General features: G+C 38.4%; 1 protein-coding gene across 1 annotated transcript in view; it reads right to left on the bottom strand.

Annotated features, from left to right (window-relative positions):
- The window catches only part of mapk1 (mitogen-activated protein kinase 1), a 28,634-nt gene extending 5,111 nt beyond the window's left edge, over positions 1–23,523 (bottom strand). Inside the window, 11 exon segments of the mRNA XM_030059929.1 lie at positions 109–237; positions 760–869; positions 2,283–2,414; positions 3,763–3,804; positions 3,807–3,876; positions 4,784–4,900; positions 5,644–5,693; positions 5,696–5,746; positions 5,749–5,831; positions 6,960–7,142; positions 23,152–23,523. Of these exon segments, the coding sequence (XP_029915789.1) occupies positions 121–237; positions 760–869; positions 2,283–2,414; positions 3,763–3,804; positions 3,807–3,876; positions 4,784–4,900; positions 5,644–5,693; positions 5,696–5,746; positions 5,749–5,831; positions 6,960–7,142; positions 23,152–23,297 (1,101 nt within the window). The 5' untranslated portion in view covers positions 23,298–23,523 and the 3' untranslated portion in view covers positions 109–120.
- Between the last annotated feature and the right edge of the window lie 2,002 nt (positions 23,524–25,525).

Genomic DNA, 25,525 nt, shown 5'->3' on the forward strand with positions numbered 1-25,525 from the left:
AACAAGTGGCATGTGCTCTGCTAGGTGAGCTACCGGGGCATTTCCTCTCTTACTACTCTATCAGTGAGCAGGTTCTGGATGTACTGGACCACAGTGATCTGGACGCACCTGTGTGAGATGTTAGGACCTAAAACCTGGCTGGAAACGTGCAGTTTCTTCAAAGATGAGCTCCTTCAGTGTCTCTTTGGGTAGGTCATCCAGCTCCATGTCAAACTTGAATGGGGCTTCAGCTACAGGCTACACAGGGCAGCAGAGAGGACATGGAAATGTAAATGTTCAAGTAGGGATGGCTGGATATGATCTGTATTTCATTATTGATGGCAAAGCACAGAGAAACAAAACAATCCAAAAATAACTGTATTATGTGAAGATGCTACAGTTGCTTGAGTTTTTTTGCTCATCACTAAAACACCCATTCCATTTACAAAGCATTTTTCTTTTACGATTACTTATTTTACTGAAAGAGTTCTGTTTGATAGGATGCATGACTCATGTAGACACCCATATAAATCTGTCTGCACACTCCTAAAAATGTAGGGAATATTGAGCAAATTAAAATAGTCTGATGGACAGCTGCAAACAAAAACAAGATAAAAACATGCCCACCCACGAGGATGTGGACACAGTAGACAGAACACGTTACTGCAAAAGCAGGATGTGATAGAATTACTTGCAAAAGACAATGTATGTTCATTCAAAACATACAAGACTGCCCACATAACACAACCTGAAACGTAGACGACCTATCTGACGTCTCACCTCATCTGTAGGGTCGTAATATTGCTCCAAGTAGGGGTGTGCCAGCGCCTCCTCCACCTCGATCCTCTTGTGGGGGTTGAAGGTCAGCATCTTGTCCAACAGGTCCAGAGCTGCAGCACAGACACAACAACAGGAAGATTTCAACATTTTAATACAACAGGGAGATAGAAAACAGTTGTTTTAGATGCTTAGGGCTATTTGCATTACTTTGTGTTCCTTATTGATTGCAGCAGCAACGACAAATTTGCTGACCCACTAGAGGGCGCCAAGACATGACGCATGAGTCCTGGATTATTGGAATTTGTGATTTTGTAATATTTTTATGGGGGATTTTTAATTTAAGTAAAACCAAGGCCATTTCAGACTAAGCAGGGTATATGCAGATTTCAGTATAGCTAAATTTCCATATTTTTGAAAGATTTTAGTGCTACCTGGACCTTGATTGAAGACCAACTTAACAGCCAAAATGTAGGAACAAAGCTGTTGAATTCAGCTAAATTCTGACTGAACATAACTAATGAAAGTTATCGTAGCATAAATTGGCAGAATAAGAAGTACACCAGGAAATTAACGGGAAAGGGACTTGAATGAAAACCAGCTTTGTTTAGTAAAGACGGCAGGATGCTTACTGTGCTATTAACACTGTTGTATGTTGATGTAATATGGGCACACAGCACAAAGAAACTGCATGATGAAAAATATAAGGCCTCTGGCAGCTATAATGACGATATTTTAATACTTTCTGATACCTTAAATTTAGACATTTTAACACTTTTTCAAACCATTCATAGCCCCCTATATACCAAGTTGCTGAGTATGTTCATATCATCACTGTAAACTGGCAGTGTACCTTGACCTTACAATGAAACTAGGCAGTCTACATTCAGCTGCAAGATGTCTGGGGCTTCTCTCCCTTCTCACTGGTTTTCATAGTATCTGATAAACTGACCATTTCAACAATTGTGCTATTTAAAAGTCACTTTGGGAAGGGGAGAGATGCAAGCATAACACGGTTCAAAAACTAAAATTATTCAACTGGTTACATGTTTGTCTTCACCACTTGACAAACACATAAAAAGCATAAAAGAGAAACTAAGAGCTTAAGTATGTGTGAGTGTGATTATTACTTTGCACCTGTCCATTGAGAAGCGTAATTATGCTATACCTGAATTACACATACATGGAATGAAAAAAAAAAAAATCACAGCACAATTTTATGGATATTTACCAAGATAAACTATGCAAACATGTTTTTTTTTTTTTTTTTTTTGCAGTTGAAATTCAGACTCCATGAGAAAATGAACGCTCTGCTGTCTATTTTAACTCACGATGACTAAGTTAGTCATTCCTCACTCAGGTTATCTAATCATGCAAAAGGAGAATTTCTCAAATTCCCTGGTTCTCTCTCTCTGGAATACACTTCCCAAAGCACCATGATATTCCATTACAAATGGAAATCCGGCATGTCAGTAAAGTGGCAGGTGGGTGAATTAGAACTGGCTAGAGGCTGGCCTGGCTCTGACCTTTGGGATCAGCGTTGGGGAAGAGTCGGTTCCACGGCACTTTACAGCGCAAAGGCAGCGACAAAAGGTAGTTCCTGGCCTTGATGTTGATGATACAGTTGAGATCCTCCTGGGAGGGAGAGCCAAGGATTCCTGAGAGAGACAGAGAGAGAGAGAGAGAAAAAAACCCCCAAAAACAAACAGAAGAATTAGCTTTTGAGTCCATAAACAGTGGGCAAGAACACAGTTCTTGGAAAAAAGGGGGAAATTGACTACTAATCCACATAGGCTCTGCTGAAATTCAGTTTGGCATTATATGAGTTAGTTTCCTTGAGAAAGGATTACACCAGTTTGAATGCACTCAAAATGACAGATGGGAGAGGCAATATGTGGTCTACCACTAGGACAGGAAGAAGTGCTACTTGATAAATGCACATTAACAACTATCTACTGGCTGGCACGAAGACGTTGCTACTGACGATGAGTTTAAAGTTTTGGTTCCAGTCTAAACTCCCCATTAATCATTGGCTGTTGTTGTCAAGCTCAGTGCCAACAAGATAAGGAAAGTAGAGATAAAGTTGTCCAATCTGAAGGAGAGGAGCTAATTGTGGTCAAGTCTGCAATATCTATATCTGCTTTAGGAAAACTAATCTTTTATATGGGCTGATCTGCTATCGATCTTTACCATCTGTTGCAATTTTGACTAAAACATCATCATCATGAGCTGTAATCATCATTATGGAGAAAACAGTCATTCTGTGACTCTAAACAATCAAACAGAGAGACAGACACTGAGAGGGATTTTCCATCCCAACAAGACTGTGATTAGACTAAATTCACATGGAGGGTAAATGACTTTAGTTTTTTGCTTGCACCAAAAGCAATCTTCAAATGCATGCAGACAGTAAAGCTGACTGTAAACTAACTATAAAATCTTTTTGCATACATCTCCATCTTGTCTACAAAGCCCCATTTGCTTGCAGATTAGTGCTTGTGTTTTACCTATATCTAAAGCTTGATATTCTGGCCACTTGAGCTAGAGCCTTTGTCAATGTGTACATGAACACAGACGACACTGTTTTGTCAGCTGTCCTGCCAAGTAGTGCACTGCATCTGCTGTCAGTTCTCTGCTGTGGTGTTATCAAAATCTGTGATAATTGAACAAAAGTACAAATCTTTCATTATACTCCATAAAATATGCTGTTATATCTGCAGGAAGTGTAAAGGAACCTGACAATTAATGAAACTGCTGAAAATGAATGAATATTAAGTTGTCAAAATGATACAGAATTTTACTTGTTTACTCATTTATTTTAGCAAAATCCAACAAACAAACAAAATAATAACAATAATGATGATCTTGTTGTCACGATACTAAAAAAATAAAATAAAAGCACAATCTTGAATAAATTGATTCTTCTCCAGTACAATGTTCAAGAGACAGTCCCACTTCACCACTCCAGCCCTACAAAGCTGGGAACAATACAAAAGGGATTTTTACCCAAAATGTGGTTGAGCTGATCCAAGTAGTGCTTCCCAGGAAGATAGGCCTATTGGATAACATCTCAGCCAGGATGCAGCCCACTGACCAGATGTCTATGGACTTGGTATAGCCCTGAGAGTGAGACAGACACATAACAATGAATACATTTAAACCATGCAGCATGTAACAAATGTCAATCGGTGGACCAAATCATCCACAGCACCTAAAAGCAGCATGAGCAAATACATGTTTTATACTGGAGGCTCCTCACTGCTATAACTACTGAGCTACATCATCTAGAGGTTTCAGAGAGGAAAATTTAACTTTAATTTAATTCGAAGCAGCAACTGAAAATTCTATAGACCAACTTAAATTGGCAAAATTAGATTAAAAAGCAGATTACATGCAAAAATGTTTTATATATCTCATATTTGCATACTCTAAAAGTGTTCTGTATTATTCTGAAAGTGGATATGCAGTACAAAAAGCAGGTTGGACATTTTCTATATGCAGACTACTACTTTATAACTTCAAATAGGTCATTTTCATACTTTTACTTATTTCTTCATGCTGTTAACTTAGACTACTGCAATCTGTCCAGGGGACTGTACATTATTTATCAAAGGGCTGGGGTGGAACAATTTTTCAATTCATGAAATTGTTGTTGCACTTCTGGAATAATAAATTTGTGGGTGCTTAGGTTAATTCTGTCCAATTTTTAGTAAATTAGATGCCATGGAACTGGGAGTGGTTGGGGGCAAGTTCTAACTGAGAAAAATTACACTGGTGAATTATAAAAGGCAGGAGAAGAATGCAATGAAAGCAACTAAAACAGTAAAACAGCAATAAGCCTATGCACTTCCATTAGCAGGTTCTCGAAATATGAGAAAAACAGGAGTGATGTTTAAACCAGAAATACAAATAGACAGTGTGATTTAAAAAAAAAAAAAAAAAAAAAAAAAAAAAAAAAAAAACACCAGTCAACTCTCCACCTCTAATTCGAGGTGTCATGTTACTGATGACAGGTATGGATGCTCACCTTGGAGTTGAGCATGATCTCAGGTGCCCGGTACCAACGGGTGGCTACATACTCTGTTAGGAAACCAGTGTGATCGTGGTCGGGATCCGCCACACGAGCCAAACCAAAATCACAGATCTGAGGGGAGATGATTCATACAAAATAAAGGGTTGTAATGTTAAAGCTACAAGATCAAAGGAAACTGGACAGCAAAGGTAATACCACATCATATAAATTTAAGGATAAATTCTAACAAAATTAACCACAAAACAAACTTTCCATCCCACTGGTGTTTACCCAGATGTTGATGGACAGCTTTGTGGTATCATCAGTCAAAAGGCTAGGAAAAAAAAAAAAAAGCATTACTCAAAAAACAGCCCGTATGCTAAAAAAGAACTACTCAAAGCATTTTTATATGGTTGATTTGGACCAGTGTATAATAAATAGCTTTTAACTGGTATATCAGGTTAATCTAGGCCTTTCATTTGGTATCAGCCACTATGATGCTCCTCCCTGAGCAGTTACATAAAGTCTGTAAAAATTTAACTGCTCAGCACTAATTTGTAAATTAATGCTTCTGTTAGTGGGCTATCCCAGAGTTTCTTCTAAATTTAAATAGGTGGGATGGGTTGGGTGATCTGCTAATCCTGAAATAATCGCCTTAATCTGGATTTCAATGAAGACTTTTAGTGTCACATGTTTTTCCACAAACTGTTTCAAAGGCCTAAAAATATGAAAATTCTGGGGAAAACAGTAAATACTTGCCATTTTTGAGGATGAACATGGTCAAAATAAAGATATTGAAAAGTGACATATCATCTATCACTAACAAATAAATACTGATATTAGGCCGGTGGCTGTAGTGCCAGAGGCAGGTGTACCTTCAGATCACAGGTGGTGTTGAGCAGAAGATTGGAGGGCTTCAGATCCGGTGCAGGACGTTGGCAGAGTGGATGTACTTGAGCCCTCGTAGGATCTGGTAGAGAAGTAGCAGATGTGGTCGTTGCTCAGGTGTTGAGTCTTCAGAAGCTTGTACAGGTCTGTCTCCATGAGATCCTGGACAATATATCTGCACGCCACCATGTTAAAGAACTTGGTTTCTTACAGCAGGAGCCTTGGAGTTGTGTTTCAGTGGTTGGAAAATGAAACAGACTTTAAACGCTCCTTTCATTCCTTTAGTAAATCACTATTGATTTTTTCTTGCAATGCCACATTTAATCAACAGACTTATGGGTTGAAAAGCCAGTAACGGTTTGAGACTTATACACTTGTTATGTATCCAGCCTTGAAATACCTTGTAGATTTTCTGAACTCTTAAGACTCTTAATTTCTTTTTTACATAGATTTTTTTTTATCTTGATAATATTGTTTGCTCCTATGCTGCTGACAGCACTATGGGGCTGTATTCACACTGAAGCTAAATGGTCCCACTGATTCCCTCACATGTGACAGATTTAATGTTGTCTAATTAGACTAAAGTGGGAAAATTTGCATGGAGTCATGTGTATCCACTTCCGATTTGAACTACATGAATATGTGGTACAAAATCAGACCCTGAGGCATGCAACCTTATATTCAACTTGTGTTTGAATACTCAAATTATAATTTGTCAGCGTTGCCATGACAACAAGTAAAAATGACATCATTCACTTGAGGCAACTGTCATATTTTGGCACTCCAGCAGCTTGGCTAGATGATAGGTTTTTTGGAAGACAGCGCTTCGATTTAGTCAAAACTCGTGGGCACTAAATAACTTGTAGTGACAGCTCATTGTGTTCAGCAGAGATGCTTTCAGAGGTCTTTCTGTTTGGGAGTAGGCTCATGGTTTCTGGCAAGCAGACAGCAGTGAGCTCACTTTCTGCTAGCCAGAGCCATCATTATTTTGGGTAATGCGGAGTATAAAAATACATATACTACATTATGAAAGTGTAAGTGACTAGGCCACGAGTCAAGCACAGCCAGTTTGTTACTGTTGACGCTGGCCCTCGAGTGAAGAGCATCTCTGCCAAATATATGATGACAAGTGGCTGTTATGCAATAAAATACTCCCTACAAAACAACTCTCACTCTTACTCAACTCTGATTTGACTTGACTATAACTTCTCCAGTGGCACTTAGAAATAACTCCCAAGGGTCAATATAATATCATATCAGCTGAACACTTGCTGAGATATGAGCAGCTTACAGAAAAGGATACACATCCTTCATCTGGTCGATAGTTGGTGTGCGGATGATGTCATTGATTCCGATAATGTTCTCATGTTTGAAGCGCAGAAGGATTTTGATCTCTCGCAGGGTGCGTTGGCAGTACGTCTGGTGCTCAAAAGGGCTGATCTTCTTGATGGCCACACGAATCTTGTTGTCCCGGTCATAAGCAGAGCTGGATTGTAAAAAACAAACAAAAAAAAGAAGCAAAACTCAAACAATTAGGAGATAATATTCAAAGAACAAAAAGAAGCAATTTATTCTTCTGAAAGTCTGATGTATTTAAGGATTTCAACCTACACTAAATGTAAAACTAAGAAACAATAATATTTAAGGTAAACTTAGATTTCCTATTTAGACTCCTCTATTAAGCTACAGTCTAAGGTTTTGCTGAACAAAGGGAATAAAGTGTAAGTATGGGATTATGCACTTTCCCATACTTGAAATGATGTTTCTACCATAAGAGCCAATCAGCACTTGACCATCTTGATCCAGCCCACATTATATGTAGTGTTTCCCCTACCACAGCCATTAGCTGGTGGGCTGCCCACCTTACAAAGTAGCCACCCACTTAGCAGCCACTGCACTCAAAACCCTTGAAAACACATCTGTGCAAAAGGCAAAAGTTCACTTCACTGTAGTATTAACTTTTTCCCCCAGTGGAATAATCTGTACCTTTCCATGCAATGTGTGCAAGTTCTCCAATTGTTTATCAGCCCACAATCAGTGTCAGTTAGTGACACTGATTTGGTATAAAGATATATGTTTAAAGTCGTTGTTTTTTCTTTCCTTTTTTACATTAACAACACTGCCTAGCCCAGACAGCCCAAATCCAGGGGGCTAGGTGATGGCTTGTGCACAGCATAATAGTCTGGTAGTCCATGACTGAAAAACCCAAAATACAAGGAAGGCTCCACAAAATAGACCCTGCGCAGAAATCAGATTAATTAATAATTGTTTGGACTTTTTTTTTTTTTTAAATTAAGTTCAGATATCAATAATATTTGAGTCAAAGCAGCATGTAGCATGGATGTTCATTTAACTAAACCAGAGGCACTGTTAAATATTCAGAAGCCAGACTGAAATAAATAGTATGCCTATTAATAAATAATTAAGAATGATAAGCTGGTTATTGATTAAGTATGTGTTTGTAGGGATATGTTGCAGAGTTCATAAACAGCCTGCATGAAAAGGGGCACAAATAAGAAAAATATTACAAAGACAAGGGCTTGCCTTTCGAAGGGTTTGCCAAGCATGTCTGCATGCATGGGATGCCTGGGTCTGGCAGGTCCTTACACAACAAACCAAGCACTAAAGCCAGATCACAAGAGGGAGCAAAAGGTTAATGCACTCATCTTCAACGGAATGCACTTTTCATTTCTCGCATATTTTCATATTTCTCAATGGGATGCACCCCTGGTGATATGCTGTCAATTTCCTGGGGATAACTTAAGGAGTATATCCTAGAAGGATAGGTGTTCAGTAGAAAAGGAAAAGTAGAAGAGGAAACATTTGGTCGAAAAGGTCACAGAAACAGTTAAAACTAAATAACAGAAAATCTAACAGTGGGTCGATTTCGAAACCATATCCAGATGGGAACACATGTTCCCATCTGGAAACTTAGCTACACTTCCTTTTATGACACATGTTGGCTAGCAGGCTGCAGAACATCAAAAGACATATCACAACATCACCTAAACACAGGCAAACCAAACAAACATATTGTGATGCGTGACGATGCCGGGCCACACAATGTCTATGATGCTAAAAGAGCATTGTAACCTGGGTACTTTTTGCTTCCCATGGTACGGAAATTCTTGTATTGTGTCAAAATTACAGCCTTTGAGTGGAGCTTTGGTGATGCCGCTGATTTGGCCTATTTATGTGCTGCTGGTCATGTCTGTAATTATCTTCTACATTATCTTTGGTGACAGGTGGTTCTTCATCTGGTCATGTAAGCCAAAAGCCATTAGAGCTGTGTGATATGATGATATTGTGGGACCAGAGAAAAATGTCTATCGATAGAGATTTTCCCGTATCGCTTCCGGAGCTACAACAATTACATGAATAATCAATTAGGTGCCAACTATCAAATTAAACAAATTAAAACTATTTTGATAATCAATTCATCTGTTTGAATCATTTAAGAAGAAAATTTCCAAATTTTCTGATTCTCAAAGATTCTCAAATGTGAATATTTTCTGGTTTCTTTAGTCCTCTATGACAGTAAAGATTCAAGATTCAAGAAAAACTTTATTGTCCATCACACTGTGATAGAAACTAACTAATCTTTGGGCTGTGTACTGTTCAATGTCACTTCCAAATAAAAGGAGAAAAGAGAAAGTGCCTTTCATTTGTATTTAGTTCACAGAATTATCAGAAAGTAATAATAACATGTGTGGTTATTTTGTATAGATTTTTTTTTTATTATTAAACTTACAGAAAACATACTGTATCACAATATATATTGTTATCAAGCTATTTAATCATCCATATCTCGATAGACGATTTTGTCCATATTGCACAGCCTTGACAACTGTAATAAATTCAACTAATTCAAAAAAAAAAGGAGCATGACAGCAATGTCTCCTTGTGGCTTTGAAATTGAAATGCCTGATATTTGCTGTGCACTCTTGTATGTGTTCCTAGCCACTTTGGTAGATACTGAGCACCTGTTTTTATTGAACCACAGCACTTTTATAGCAGCTAGCAGGTTCAAGAGTGCGTAAGTCTGAGAGGCAGAGACGGAGGAGACAGAAAAAAAAAGAGAGAAAAGAGCAAGAGAGAACACCCAGCTAACACCACACTAAGGGTACACCAGACATGTTTATCTGTTAACATTACAAATCAAATTAAGGGTCCAACATGTTCCACATCTCCGTGATGAAACACCACATCTGCACCTGTCAACACACTTCAGGTGCAGACGTGCTAACAGCTTAATTTTAGGTGTTGCTTCTCCCTATTGCAGTGGCTAGTTTAAACTTCACACTCACTAAACCTGAGTTTTTGACAACTGCTGAAACCAGCATCTAACTTGACATTCACTTACCAATTTGACTCCAATACATGTTGACAAGGGATGACAGGATGCTGCCTTTAAATATTGTAGTCTACTGTAGTAGTGATTTTTTAAATGTAAAATTACTCTACTGTTGCTGATTAGACATATATAACACCAAGTTTGTATGATAAGACACTTAAGTATCACCTGTTTTTAAAAATCAGTGAGTGACTTCAAACACAAATACAAGATTGCTCTGTTAAGAGTTTGTTGAAGTAATAACTGATAGGAAAACATTTTGTTTGTCTCCATTTGCCATGTTACAGTTTATCTCCATTACACTACGTAGTGAGAAAACAACTTTTCAGCTTCTTGCTTTTCCAGCATCCTCAATGTCATTTTCAACCTCTGTCTTAAATACTCATGATCCATAAGATCACTCTCATCGTCTTCCATGTTTGCTGTTTTACTGCTGGCAGTTACTAACAGAGTGATAAGACTGCTCCTTTCTTATTTACATAAATTTCACTGTTCCGAGGGTGAAGTGGAAATGCAGAAACACATGGTCATAGGGTGCTCACTTTTCCTACAGAACCTCCTATAAGTGCAAGATCAAGGAGCTTTGGCCTTGATACTTTTTGGTGACAGGGGGCAAAAGAAAAGTCACTTCCATGTCAAATATGAGGGTGAACTGACCTACTAAGCTGACTGGCACTGTGTTCTAGTTTCTCAGCTTATGTGGAATCAAAAACAGCAACAAAGATCCTAATTAACTCATTTTCATCCAAAATGTGAAGTTTCTCAAATCATGCCTCCTGATCCCCTTCCCCCAATCTCACATCTCCTCATGACTGATTTTATTTCAGCACACTCCACACACAGACATGAGTGAAACACACCCACAGAGTATGGCAGAGTGAGAGAATTAGTTGCTATAGTGATGGGTTTGTAGGAATTGAAATGTAAACAAAAGTGTGCTAGCCTTCTGCGAGGGGAATATGAGTGACCTTCCACTCCACTTCTGTGAGAGAAATGTGTGTGTGTGTGGGAGGAAGCAACTCTCCATGTTAACTGCTCCAGACCAGTTTGGATACCCTCATTTACAGAGCAGAAGTAGGGCTGTACGATTTATTCATCAAGCTGAAATCTGATCCAGGGCAGACACAGCTTGGCACATATATATTCAGATCTTTTTAAAACATTCAATAATAGGAGCTACTCGATACAGCAAAATATTCTCAGACATAATGAAAACACACAAACACAATTTCTCCTCTGAGTACTATGCCATCTTCAACTGTGCAAAAAAAGAAACTGTACAAGCCAGATAAAAATTAACATAGTTGCCTTTCATGTCCTCCAGTTATGCACAAATAAACACAGGTCAACAGAAGTATTATGAGCAACCTTTTATTTTTTTTGAAGACTTTTATTAGCCATTTCTTGTCTTTTGTCAATTTAGATGCATTTCAGGACTTTTGTAAAATAAGTGCTCGACAGTGTTGCCTCCTGCTCATACTGTGATACTGTGGCAGCTACTTTTGGCCGTTCTGTGACGACAGACAAATCTGTTGTGTGACTTTGTGCTATGCAGGAACAAAAATGGTTACAATACAGCCTTATATGGCATGGGATTTATTTGTATAGTGCTTTCAAGACAATCAGATGCTTTACATTAAAAACAAAATCTAAATTAAGCAGTAAGAAGCATATACAAACACTGGTTAACAATAACACGAAAATAAACTGAGAAAATAGAGCAAAGGCTTTGCATAAAATCAAAAGCAATAACATGAAAGAAATTAACACTACATGAAGTCCTTAAAGGAAAATAAGTCAGAGCAGATATGGTAAGTTGTGGCTGAGCTTCCATGTCTTAAGCACATTCAAACAGAGTATATTTGATTGTTTTTGTTTGGGCAAGTCCAGCAGTTCTCTTAGACTGGCTTTACACAGAGCAACTTCATGCAATTAGTTGCAGGTTGCAAATAAAACTTTTACTGTTGCTATGCCATGAAACACATCCTTTACATTCCCAATGATGATGTAAGCCCAAGTCACGGTTTTCACTGGATCACAGTTCACCTGCAGAACCTGAACACAACTTAAGTGCATAGAACTGAAGTTGCCTTCAGGTTGCACCATGTAAAGTCAAGTCTGAATCCTGCTATAGCAGAGACTTGAAGTACAAAGTTCACTAGCTTGTGTGTGTGCAGAGGTAATATGCTTACCTAGGTGTATTTCGGGAGTTTCCCTTCCCTTATCATAGCCTTATCTTAACATGGTGGACTGCAATTTGAGCTATGTGGGAGACTCTCAGGCATTCAGGACATCTACAAATAGATACGATTTTCACTGATTTAGATATTTACTCTAGTGACGTCCAGCGGGGACTAACTGTAGAATGACGTAGATATGGGACCTTTCATTCTATATGACAGCGTTCAGTAAAACAAAGTCTCCTGAACAAATCTCTACTGAGGTACTGACAGTGAACATTGTGTCACAATCAGAGAGCCTCTTGGTGAAGCGTCTGCTGTTCACTCCTGCGCTCAACTTAATAAAGATGCTCTGATGGTGTTCAGAGCCGCGCCGCAGGCTCTTATATGCAACAGAGCGCATGTTGAAGAGAATCTGCTCTGAGCTGCCTTTCCTGTTTCCTCTGCTCTGCTATTGTCTAATGAGCATGCTCAGTGCTCAGGAAGAAGGACGCGGGGGAGGAGAAGGGGGGCCCCCCTGTTTCCAAGGAAACGGGAATACAAGGCTTTACACTGCAGCCTGTGTTATGCAATAGACTGTTACCATGACGATGTTCAAGGGGTTGGGTTGAGGGAAGAAGGGGAAAAGCTCACTATGCCAATAGGCATTGTGTACTGAGCGCACAAGAAAAGAGCCCAGATATGTCCGTTGACGTGCTAATGAGCCAGACATGGCCGAGCCCGGTGCCGTGTCGAGGCTCTGAGGGGAAGCTGAGGGAGTGAGCCGAGGCGGCGGGGCACAGGGCCGGCCTTCAAAAGCACAGCCACAGGCTACTAGTGTGTAGTGAGGTTGTGAGTTTGTTTGCATTGTGCGGAGGAACTGTAGGAGGAGAGGGGCTCTGCCTTGCTCATCCAAGCCGATAATGTGAATACATCACATATTTACACCCTGTGAACCGCACACACACACTTCTTCAATTTTCACATCTTTCTCATAATTTATTCTGCATACTATACTAGTATTTTGAAAATTGCCACTATCTCATACTGTATGCAGCCTTTTTATAGTTATTAACTGATGATTATGTTATGTATTGGTGTATCCAAATACACACTATACAGGACAGATTTTTAATTTCGTAACTGATATTTAATAAGCAAGTGCTGCTGCTATTACAATCTATTTAAACTGTAAGCAACTAACGCATAAAAAAATGTTAATCCACACCGGTTACCCATATTTCCCCAGCAATAATTTAGTTGTATGTTTACACTGTCACAGCATACATTTTTACAAACCTATTACTATTTATATTGTTTTATTGCTTTATTGGATTTATTTCTGATTTTACCCTATTTTTGTGCTAATGTTTTTTTGTTTCATGCTGAACGCCATTATCTTTGCTGCTGCTAGAATCCAATTTCCCCCCAGGCATCAGGAAAGTTTTTAATAATCTTATGACTGATGTATCTGATACAGTTTCTCTCAGACTCAAGCTTGGATGAATATGACCTACAAGAGTTGACACACTGTGTCTTTCTTAGTCATGTGTGAAAATAATTGTGATTTCCAGCATGGGGAGAAACCAACTAGAGGGCTGTCAACCAAGTAAATGCACAATTTGATGGACGTACATGTTCATTTACTTCAAAATAAAGGTCTTTCCTCAGTCTTTTTTCCCGCAACATTTGGTTACTTTAAGGCGTAAATGTATTTGAAGATTTATCCCTGTCAACCATGTAGGCAGCTACTGTATCTGTCTTTCCATACAAAGACAAGCTTCTTTATTTGTTTTATGCAGTTTTTTAGTAAAAGGGTCAGGAAATTCTTTGTGTTTAAAAGTGACTTTCAATTGGTATTGCATTCATAAGAGAACATGTAGAATATAATAATGTAATAATGTAATAATGTAAAAAAGCTGCCCTCAAAGGTAAAAATCTAGTCTGACTTACACATGGTTAAGAAAACAGCTTCTGGACATGCATCTTGAATTTCTGTGCAAATTTTGTTGTTTACTGATGCATAGTTCTTATTTCCATAGCTAAGTGGCCGAATGTAGACATTACGTCAAGTACAGCTATAATGTTTTTTTTTTAATAGAAGATATTTTTCAGTGACCTAAAACATAAAACGTAAATGTCAGGTTTCGGTGTCAGTACGTCAGAATCAGTGCTTCTTTCTACACTCAGAGGGAGAAATTTTATCATAAAAGGAACAGAGACACTGATTTCTCCACTGAGAGGAGTCTCAATAGATCCGAAAGTAATGCAGCCAACAAAACATGACTCATTTGTTCTTGACAAAAAATTTAAAAAGCTCACTTTCTTGCTCTTACTATCACTATCGTTATTGCTCAGCCCATGCTCTGAATGTAACTGGTTCACAACTCTCCCCTGGAAGGTGGGGAACGTTCTTCTGGGAAGTGCAGGAAATCACTAACTGAGGCAGAAGTAGAAGAGGCAGTATGAGGGAAAATGGCTCGACCATAAAAACAGCAAACGATGACACTTCATCACGAAAATAGCTCCTGGAATGCACTGAACATCAGAGCTGTTGATACCTAACAGTGCAAGTCTAACTGTTGTGGGTTTTTTTTCTTTTAAATATTCATGTAGGTTTAAGGTGAATAAATTAAAAGTAACATTTCATTTTAATTTGATTTAATTTACATAAAATTGCATTAAGAATTTTCATAAAATCATTGTTCATAATGGTGTATGATGTTTTGTGATGAGGTGAATGTTCAGCACATGCCAATACTTGCCACAGCAAACAGTAACACTTCTGGGAAATGTGCAGCAATTGTGAAGACAAGAGAAACTTAGGCTTCCTCTGTTAAAAGTTTCCACTGATCAGCAGTGAATATCACATATTCAGACACAGACCTGTTGCCAGTTTGAAATAACACTATTAAAATTGTCATGTTCTTACTGTTCATGTACCTGATATACATTTTGGAGCAGTGCCAAAGTAGATGAACTAAATTTAAATCTTTCTATTTGTAAGCTTGTTTTAGCCATGTAATTTCACACTTAACTACAGACCATATTAAATAGTAGAACTCACCAATATTACCAAGACGTCATAGCTAAATTTACATTAAAAATCATCCTGTTGTTGCAGATTCCCTCGACTTTCTCTTTTCTATTTCTACACCGACTCTTCCCTTATATTTTTCCACTCAGGTTACAGACTAGTATACTATCTGTGATTCATCAACCCCATTCTTTAAGATAGGCTTTTTCAAATGGACACTTTCTGTGTGCTTTATTGTTTTCATTCAGTATCAAATCACTTTTGATTGGAGTCTCATTTCTTCAAATGGCCTTGGTTACGAGGTCTGCTGTGGGAGTAGACCTGCAGTGACTGAATTACACAACAGGCTTACTAGAGATGACAAGAAACACAATAAAGGCTAAATACAGATGCACTTCTACTTGTTATGGAAGTGACAATCAAGCCAGGTTGCTGAAAAATTTGTTTCTGTACTTTTGCAGACTCCTTTGTTCCAGTGCAGCTCATGTTGCAGTGTCAGATTCAATAAATGTTATCAGTTCAATCTTTTCACCTCAAACTATTAAAGTTTGGCTTACAGTATATAAAGATAATAGATAGTAATAAATTAATATCCAACGAACGAGATTAATAACATTTTTAATGTTCTAAGGTCAGGAATGCATTAAATTCCGTAAATCTGTGAAGTTTAAACTTCATCCATTAACTGACCTTAATGACCTAGTTAGTCTCAGACTGTAACAACCATGGTCTGCTTATTTACAAGGATGGAAATACAGGGCCTACCCTCCAGCGAAAACATTTGGACTAGGGGGAACTATGAATCTCACCAAAATGGAAAATGTTACTCCAGGATTTGGGCTATTACCATAATTGCCAATGATTGCGATTTATATTGACTCAAATCAGTATCAGAAATGAATACAACAAATAATTAGGTTTAACTTAATTTACAGTTTGTCAGCAGCTAACTCAACACTTGAACCACAGCATTTCAACTGGAGTTTGTTATCCACAAGGTCATAGACTCTACAATCTGCAAATTTCACCATTTCCAAAAGGCAAATAGAGCACATCTTCCATTTCTCACCAATGCAGCTAAAAGTGGTGTTCGTGATGTATGATGTATAGCCAAGTAAGAGGAGAGTGAATAGGATAACTTCTCTGATTTGGGATAAATTTAAGATAGTAAAAGGTGAATTAACAATCGCCTGTAATGATTCTTGATATATCATCACCCACTGATTGAACCCGACAGCTGAGCGTTCCTCTCCAGATTGCCTTCAAACCGTCATCACTTCGCCTGTCTTCTGCTCTCCTGATGATGTCTGCTTTGTGTCACTGGCACATCAAATCAACATCAAGATTGAACCTTCCCCATGAAACTACACGATAAATCAGTCAGTTTCATGTCCGCTCATCTTCATGCACTTTATTCAAAGTAGCAATTTTTCTGTGGTTGTTTGAGCAAGAACTTTCCCTGCAGCCGCCAACCACAGTTGCCTCTTCACTCTGCAAACAAACTGCTTATCAATGCTCGCCTGGCATTTGTCAGTTGTACTGGTAATTTGTACCACTGAACTAAAGGGATTAAAATGTTATTATTATCAACCGATGTCAGCATGCTAAAGCATTTTAAGACAAAGGAATGGTGACAAGCATGGGTGTAAAAGTATTTGTGCTACATGTTAATCTGTATTAGTTGTCAGCTTTATCATACCACAGCACAACAGGAAAGGCTGCTGCAGAAAAATGTGCACAAACTACAGAGGCGTGAGATCTGGGGAGGAAGGTCTTCCCTCAGATAGTTGGTGATGTAAATGTATCAGTCATCACTGCTGTGTGCCTGGAGTAGCACTGCTCCACTTGTTTAAAGGTGTTTTCCCCCTCAAAAACTGTCGTGCATGTGTCTTTTGTCACACTCACCCAACATACTTTGCTCTCAGACGAGATAAAATGAAAGCTGACTAACCAATAAAACTGTTAATGTTTACTGTTAGCCTACCTGTTAATAAAATCATCATCACAGCTTTCTGAAGACCTCAACAGAGTCCTAAAACATGTTTAAAACTCTACTGAACTTTTGCATAGAGGTATTTTTCATTAAAGGTGACAGTCTCAAAGTAGTAGCTGCCATCTTGATTATGAGTTTATACCAAAGGTGATCTTAAATCAACTTAGAAATAAATGTGGATATAACAAATCTACAAAAAGCCAGCATGCAGCAACAAAATTCATCTGTCAGGTCCTAGTGAATTGGACAGCAACAGTGTGTGTGTGTGTGTGTGTGTGTGTGTGTGTGTGTGTGTGTGTCATCACACCCATCTTGGCAAGCACAATCACATAAATTACAAAAATTACATCTTCCTCTGAACTGCACAACAGGATTTCAGAGTGTCAAGGCTCTTGTTCTCCTCCTCCCTCTCCTATTGGCGGTGGAGTGATGGTACTGATGTCAGAGGCAGAGAGGTTGCCGTGGAGATGGGCGCCACGGTGGCATTTCAAGAGGATGGCTCATGGCAGAACGAAGCAGTGCATCAGCAGCAGTTCAGTATCAGATGGGTCATGGAGTCGAGATCCAACACTCACAGGGGAGGGACAGAAGGCAGGCTGAGGCACTTAGATGCTCACCACAGGAGGACAGCAAACACAAATAATTTGGGGTTTGGGTTTTATTACAAAATTTGTGTTTGCCAGAGAAATGCGACTGTATGTAACTTCTTTTAGGCAGACAGGCAATACACGGCAGGCTGCTGGCTTCACACTCAGCTTCACACTTCATGTAAGCAGCAAGTATCTGTGGTAGCAAATGCCAAAATTTGGTGAAAGTGACCATGAAAAAATATATTTCTAAGCAAATGATTATTTCTTTCAAACAAACAAACAAACAAAAATTTTAATTTTTTTTTTCTAAGTATGCCTATTTTAATTTTTTTCTAAGTATACCTATTACCAAAGCATGTGTAAATGCTGTGCATATTTAAGCACAGACGTATGTAACCGTGATTTGGATCATGTTTTTCTACCACAGAAAACTAAACACATGCTTGTCCACAGTGACACTCGAGGCAGGCATAATGAGATGAGCCAATTCTTATCATTTGCCCACTGGCACGCCCAGGCCTCAGATGGGTTTGTTTTGGCCTGTGATGGTCCTCATACTGTAGGTCTCCAGCTGCTTTTTAAATCTTAACTAACAAGTTTTGAAGGCAGCTAAAATGAGGCTTGGGTTATGCTCTGATGACACACTCACACTCATGTCAAGTCAAATTTACTATAAGCAGGGGCAGTCAACTGGGGAAAACTGAAAACATAAGTGTCCTAGTGCCAGTTACAAATAGGACAAGTGGGTCTTGTTAATAGGATCCGATATCTGTCGCTACAAAGTGTGTAAATACAGATGGCAAACATATACCAGCGAATCCACTGATGGTTGCAACCCAAAAAAAAAAAAAAAAAAATTAATTCTCAGGTTTAGTCATACTAGTACCATCAGCTTTACTTAGAGGCAATATCTCTTGCAGATCACTTATGATTGATTTTAAATTATCTTTTCAAGATGTTATCTCGTTCTTCTGTTCCATCCATTAAGACTTGAATGCTGAACCAGACATGAATGGGATCTCACAATGACTGTCACCTGCTTATGTCTTAATGTATAAAAATCATTCTGAAGACATAGCGCTGTACTGGTACTTCCTGGTGATCTAGCTTTTAGCTTTGGTTCAGCTTGCCATTACAGCTTCTGAATATAATCAGAGAGAATGACATTATGTTGTGATTGTGTAAGTTCATAATGTGCACTAACTGAGGCTTGTGTCAACAGGCTCAGCCTACTGTAAATCTACGCATCACTTAGCCATTGGAAAGCCCTTGATATGCAGCAGCCTTGCCAACTACAAGTGGCTGCAGCTTACCCTGAAAATGAGATATACCCTGCAGTACACAGTTGTTTCTATACTATCCTACAGTGTTAACATATACTATCAATACTATAGCCTACTTTTAAATGGTAGAACTAAATTGGCATACAGTAAAAACAAAAGTCCAGATTGACTGAAACAGACCATTTGTCATATCTTGTATATTTCTGAAGGAGCAATTAGCCTGAAGGTGGTGTTGTTTTAACCAAGTGCTAGGTGGTCAAAATGACTCCTAAACACAGTTTTCTAGTTTGCAGCAAATACAGTACCGAACAATCTGAATCTCTATATGCTAAGGTGTTGCAATTAATAACTCAACATTAAGCACAATAATCCCAATAAGATAATGTGCAAGTATCATGCAGCCCTAGTCCTATTTCATCTCTTGCCTTTAATCCACTTTCAAGAGTCAAAGCAATATTGAGGCCACACAGCTGTTGTTGTTTTTTTAGCGCAGACATACACATTAAAAAAAAAAAAAAACACCTGTATCTAGGATAACTTTTAGAAAATTAAAGTATCCACTAGTGTATTGAGTGTTAATACCATGATCACCCATAAATGTCTAAATACACCAACATACTGCAGGCTTGCCTCACTGAAGTCACAGGCACCCAATATTTTCAAAAATACATTTAGAACACGTCAAAAAGGCATATTACTGCATTACATTGTAGTACCACAGTAATACTCATGCATCATTTTAAGCAAAACTGTAGACCATCTACATGTGGGCATTTTAGTCTTTGAGTGTGCCTAACAAAATCCTTGAATATTTTGTCAATGCATTAATATAAATAAAAATAGTCAGACTATTGACCCCTGTATAATTTCTTGATAGTGCTTTGATCTCAGGTCTCTTCTAAAAACAACTCACTGACATTCTGCTAAAATAAAGAATAAATGAAAAAAGGCTTGTGACCTGCTGAAAAACAAAAGCCTTTGCAATTTAGTACTTATTTTTATAGCTATTTTCTGTCATTATGTAAGACGCAAAACTGTTCCCTACGTCCAAACGCCCAGACAGCCAAACATTGTTTCAGCAGCAGAAAACAGACCCTACTATGCCATTTCAAAAATATTTCAGTTACAAAACAAATGACGTCCATAAAGCACAAACTGTGCAGTACTTTCTTTGGGGCTATTGCTGCAACTCAAAGTAACATGATTGAAAACCACAAGAATCAACACAAACACAAAATATGACGAGTGCAAGCAGGCCAAGGCTGCTTCATTGCTCCCAACGCCTGTAATAAGACATTGTACTGCTCGACATCCAATCCATCAGTCTCCCACAGGGCGCACACAACGACAACACCAACTATTATGTGAGCATACTACAAGGACTAGAGTAAGACTAAAAACACTGGGAAGTTCAGTTTGCTGTTGTTGCTGATAGGAGGAGTTAAAACTGCACTGATTTAGAAGAACTGAACAACAGAAAAATAGCTGAAAATAGTCAATATTTTGATAACAGGGGCAAGAGAATTTGTTCTAAAATTATCTCATAGAAATAACATGATTTTTCAGCGTGTGATCACACTTATAACTCATGTTCTTTGGATCCGAACCACTGTGACAAAATTTACTTTGCTGCATTTTTGTATTTGGTTAGTTTAAGTTTAACAGCGTCCAAATATTAGCAAACCAGAGCTTGTAAACAAAAGTCACAAGCAACTTGTTTATCAGACAGAGTTTGTCATCCTGCCAGGTAAAAAGATATCCAGCTCTACATGTCCATATGGATCTCTATATATCTACTTGTGTCTTTATACTGGGTAAAGAATATATGAAGAAATAGCAAAATATGAGCATCTTCTTTTAGAATTGGAATCTGAAATACTTTTTTGATCCCCAACGGGAAATCGGGTAATTCAGTGTGGTTTCCCATAGTTTTGGATTAAATTCATAAAGCAGCGTCAGAAGTTTGCTTGAAATCAAGAGAAGGAGAAGAAGAATGGGGCAGCTAGCATTAACAGCATGGCTGAACAGACAAAAAAAAAAAGAGTGCCAGCTCCAGAAATTCAAACTTCAACAACAGAAAATCCCAGGACAAACATATCACAGTCCCGCTCATACTGTCTGATTGACAGGTGATCTCTGGGAAATGCAGTGCAGAAACACCATATGACAGCATAGCACCAAAATAATAATTAAAAAAAGAATCCCACCGGTTTTGAACACTAATAGCCTCAATATTGGCCTTGTGACATTGAAACCTCATAAGTAAACTGTACTTTACCTGTTCTTGTTGCTTTGCACTACAATATCTAATCAATAATTTGCTACCATGACACCATATGTCATCTAAATTGACATAAAGAAACAAAAGAATGTGCTGACTATGTACTGGACACGCATTTTGTAAAGTCATGCCACATTTGTACCACCATTTCCGTTGAACTTGAGCTGGACTCAGGCCACAGCAGTGCTAGCCAGGAGATCTGGGCCAGAGTATGTGCCCAAATATCCAGAAAATTATCCTGGGTGCTGGGAACGTCTCGCTAAAACCACACATCCTTTCACTTTCATATGAGCAGATTGAGGCCTCATCTCTTGTTGATTTCTGGGAGAGATTCATGAGTCTACGATGCTTTATCAAGACTACACAAAAACCATTTTGTCCTTTTTGAACAACTGTTAAAGATCACGGAAAAAAAAAAAATGTCTGTGATGCTAAACAACCTGCTGTGCCTCTCCTCTGTAGGCCATCTGTGTCAGATCACTCGCCTCGAAAAACCCAATTTTACCCACCACAAAGAAAAAAAACAAGACCACACTGCTCTCCTTTAAACCAAAGAATGTATTATATAATACAGTGTGCACAAATAAGGTCAGTTACATTACCAGAGGCTAGAGAAACAAGATTCAAAGGTACAAAGGATTTCTCTTCATGCGATCTGGTGTTGGTCGCCATCATGTATACTATAATTTTACATCATTAGGATTAATGTCAGATGAAAAAGAGAGGTAACAATCTATCCCACAGGTGAAAAGATATCTAAATTAAGTCCAGGTAAATTTACCCCTGCTCATAAATTATTATTTAAGATCATTCAGAAAACACTGCCTTAAGAATGGGCCTTGTTAATGTAATTTGAGCATCTGTGTAAATTCCTTTATATCAGCAGGTTGAATAATCAGCCATCTGTATGAGCTACTGATGCAAACGTCCAAACCACTATGAAAAGACCAGCAGGACACATTTTAGGAGAATATTACTCAAATTTAACGAGAAAAATGTAATTCTATGCAACTGAAATGGGTGAAAACACATGAAAAATGCTATAGCGATACTATAAGAGATTAAAAAACAAGGAAGCAGGATGTGCTCGCTTTTAAGTCACTACTGAGTACCACTGCCCTGCTATAAGGCCCCTATGTGAATATTATGTAAATAAAGGGATATTATACTGCCTTGCGATACAGAAAGTGGCACAAAGTACACCAAGGCCATTGAATTTTATTGGTGAGCACAGTCACCCTGCAAATCCCCATGGAGAAGAATAAAATAGGAATACTGAAATGCTTTGTGGTATTATTTTAATTCTGGGACGAATAACAATACCATTAACAGGCAATATTAAAGACTCGGATGTGATTAGACCAAGGGAAATTAAATTTACAAAAGCTCAAGTGTCTTGTGTGAAGGTGCAACGACGCTAATTAAAATCCCAGCAACTGATGCAGAAATATAACCACCAGCGACGCAAGTTAAGTGATTTAATAAAAAAAAAAAAAAGAAAAAGAAAAGAAAAGAAAAAAGAAAAAAGGTGAATAAACGGTGACTACGAGTTTGCAGTCGATATGATGCCAAATTAAACCAAATGTTATCAATACCCACCAGAAGCGTATTAATTTGCGCTTTTTCCCCAGTTAGCGGACACCGTCTTCGACCAACTGACATCAGTTGGACACTAACGTTTGGCTAGCTGTGTATTTACATCGTAAACCGTCATGTCAGGCGTTAAAAACTGGGGTAAACTGCACCCATATCTAAAAAAGTTGGGTTAATTGAGTTAATTTGGTTCGAGTTTGCTTACCAGACCATCCCGTAGGCTCCCTCCCCGATGTAGGAGAGGTTGCTGTACCGAGGCCCGACGTCGAAGGCCTGCCCGCGGACCAGCTCGGCTCCCGGCCCGGGGTTGGGGCCGCAGCCAGCAGGGGCAGATACCGCAGCTGTCGCCATTATGAAAACTGGCTTTCCACACTAGCAAAAAAAAAAAAGATTATGGAAAAAATGTATGTATTTGTATCCGTCGTCGCTTTGACTGAAACAGGGTTTACGGTATGGCAGAAGCCTGAATGGAGTTTTGTTGTTTTTTTTTCTTCCGTAAATGTGGGTTCAGGGCAGGGAGAGCACACCAGCCGTGTAAATCTGTGAGCTGTCGCAGGCAGGAGCGAGGCGAGCGGAGAGCTGCTGCCGCTGCTGCAGGAAATAACGGAGCTGGTCATGTGACCGCTGCTGCCTTCAGGGGCGATGCAGGAAATATCACCACTAGGTCAGTGTGCCGCCACCAGCCAGGGCGGCAGGAACAAGTTCAGATCACAGCCTTACAGCACAAGTAGAAAAAAATAAATACAGGGGGCTGTGTAATTTTTAGTATACAACACATTTGAGTTTTTGAGTTTAACACACACGTTGCCACCATAGCGTGCTGATTACATAATAATTATATGCCTATAATCTGATCATTTAGTACCCTAAATTACCCAGATTAAATATTACATGTTTCAGCGTTTCATTCTTGCAAATAAATAAATATATCATATGTGTCTATTTTTGCTCTTTATTTCTACTGTATTTATTTTTTAATAATACTTTAAATCCTAAATTCTCTGTTTATTTATTTATTTTTAATTTTTGCAATAAGTCAAAAAATATCTCTGGATTGCCCAAATTAAACAACAGGTAGTCAAACAATGCTTTGATTCAGCATCCAAATTATTACCACATTATCAAAAGAACTAGATGAGCGAGAGGTCATGTGGATGCCTTTTTAATTCTCGGAGTGTTTCTAAGTACAAGGCGCACTTGAAGGCAGCATATTTCAGACGCTGAAACCAGAGACAGTTCAATATTAAAAAAAATATAAAATATAAACTACATGCTGTATCATGTGTACATGTATGTATGCAGTGGAGGCTAAAACCCACTTAAAGTCAGTTTGCAAGCCTTTTTAGTTTGACATAAAACTCAATGATATAAACTCATAATCGTAATTCATAGTGAGCAATATCAAACTCATCCACACTAATGAAAAACATACATCAAATCAAATCAAGTTTATTGTCATTAAGCTGCATATACAGCAGTAGTGCACACAAAATGAGACAGCGTTTCTCACTTGGGATCCTATAAAAACAAATTAAAAGTAAAATATACAACGCATCCCCCCACACACATTCATGCTTCATGCTTTTATAAAAATGTAAAAAACATAGTTTAGTTTCCTTTATGTTAGCCATTGTTCTCTTTATGATCACCAACTGGAAGTCACAGATCACCCGCATTTTATTTTCTACCACATCACGGACTTTAAAATTTGACTTTATATATATGCGTGTGTGTGTGTGTGTGTGTGTGTGTGTGTGTGTGTGTGTGTGTGTGTGTATGCATGGAGGATGCATGTGTGTATACATATATGCTACATTTTAAGGCTACATTTTACTCACTTTTGACTTTTGACATTTGACTCACTGACTATTATGGTATTCAAACCACAGACTGTATGTGGATAGTCCGTGGTTCAAACCAGCAGCAGCTTGATCCTAATGGATATTAATCTATAGGTGACGCAGACAACCATGGAGAAAAAAACTAAGGCTGTGTGTTTAGTGCGAATTGTGCATCATCCACGTCTCTAGATGGCGGTGCACACAGACTTTTTCCATCTGCAAAGTTTTTTTTTCCTTTCGAGCAAGAGCGCAAACGAGGAAGTGAAACACAGTCGTCAAGTTTGCCGGAGTTGGCAGCAAAAGCACTTTCGGTTTGACGGACTTGCCCCTCCACAATAAACCAACCAGAAACAGAATCAAATTGAAATCACACTGACCCCAGAGATAACAAGAGGGTTAATTGTTGATATAATTATACACATCAGAGGTGCAGACAGAAAAATCCCTCAACATGACTTTGCTGCGTGACTGCATAAGTGTAGACCATTTCAACCGCTGATTTAATTAAACAACTGTGCAATAATGTACACCCGAAGGACTCGACGACAATTCAAAAATGCAGTATCCCCATGTATCTATGGTGTAAATTGGCTTTTTTTTTTTTTTTTTTTTTTTTTTTTTTACATATGCTCATTTCTTATTTCAGTATTTATCGTTGTTATATTTTGTAGGATCAATACACATATTGACACACATCCATATACTTTTTTGACGAATCTGAAAGGCACATTTTTATAT

This window comes from Myripristis murdjan, chromosome 9, assembly GCF_902150065.1.
Source record: "Myripristis murdjan chromosome 9, fMyrMur1.1, whole genome shotgun sequence".
Classification (NCBI taxonomy): domain Eukaryota; kingdom Metazoa; phylum Chordata; class Actinopteri; order Holocentriformes; family Holocentridae; genus Myripristis; species Myripristis murdjan.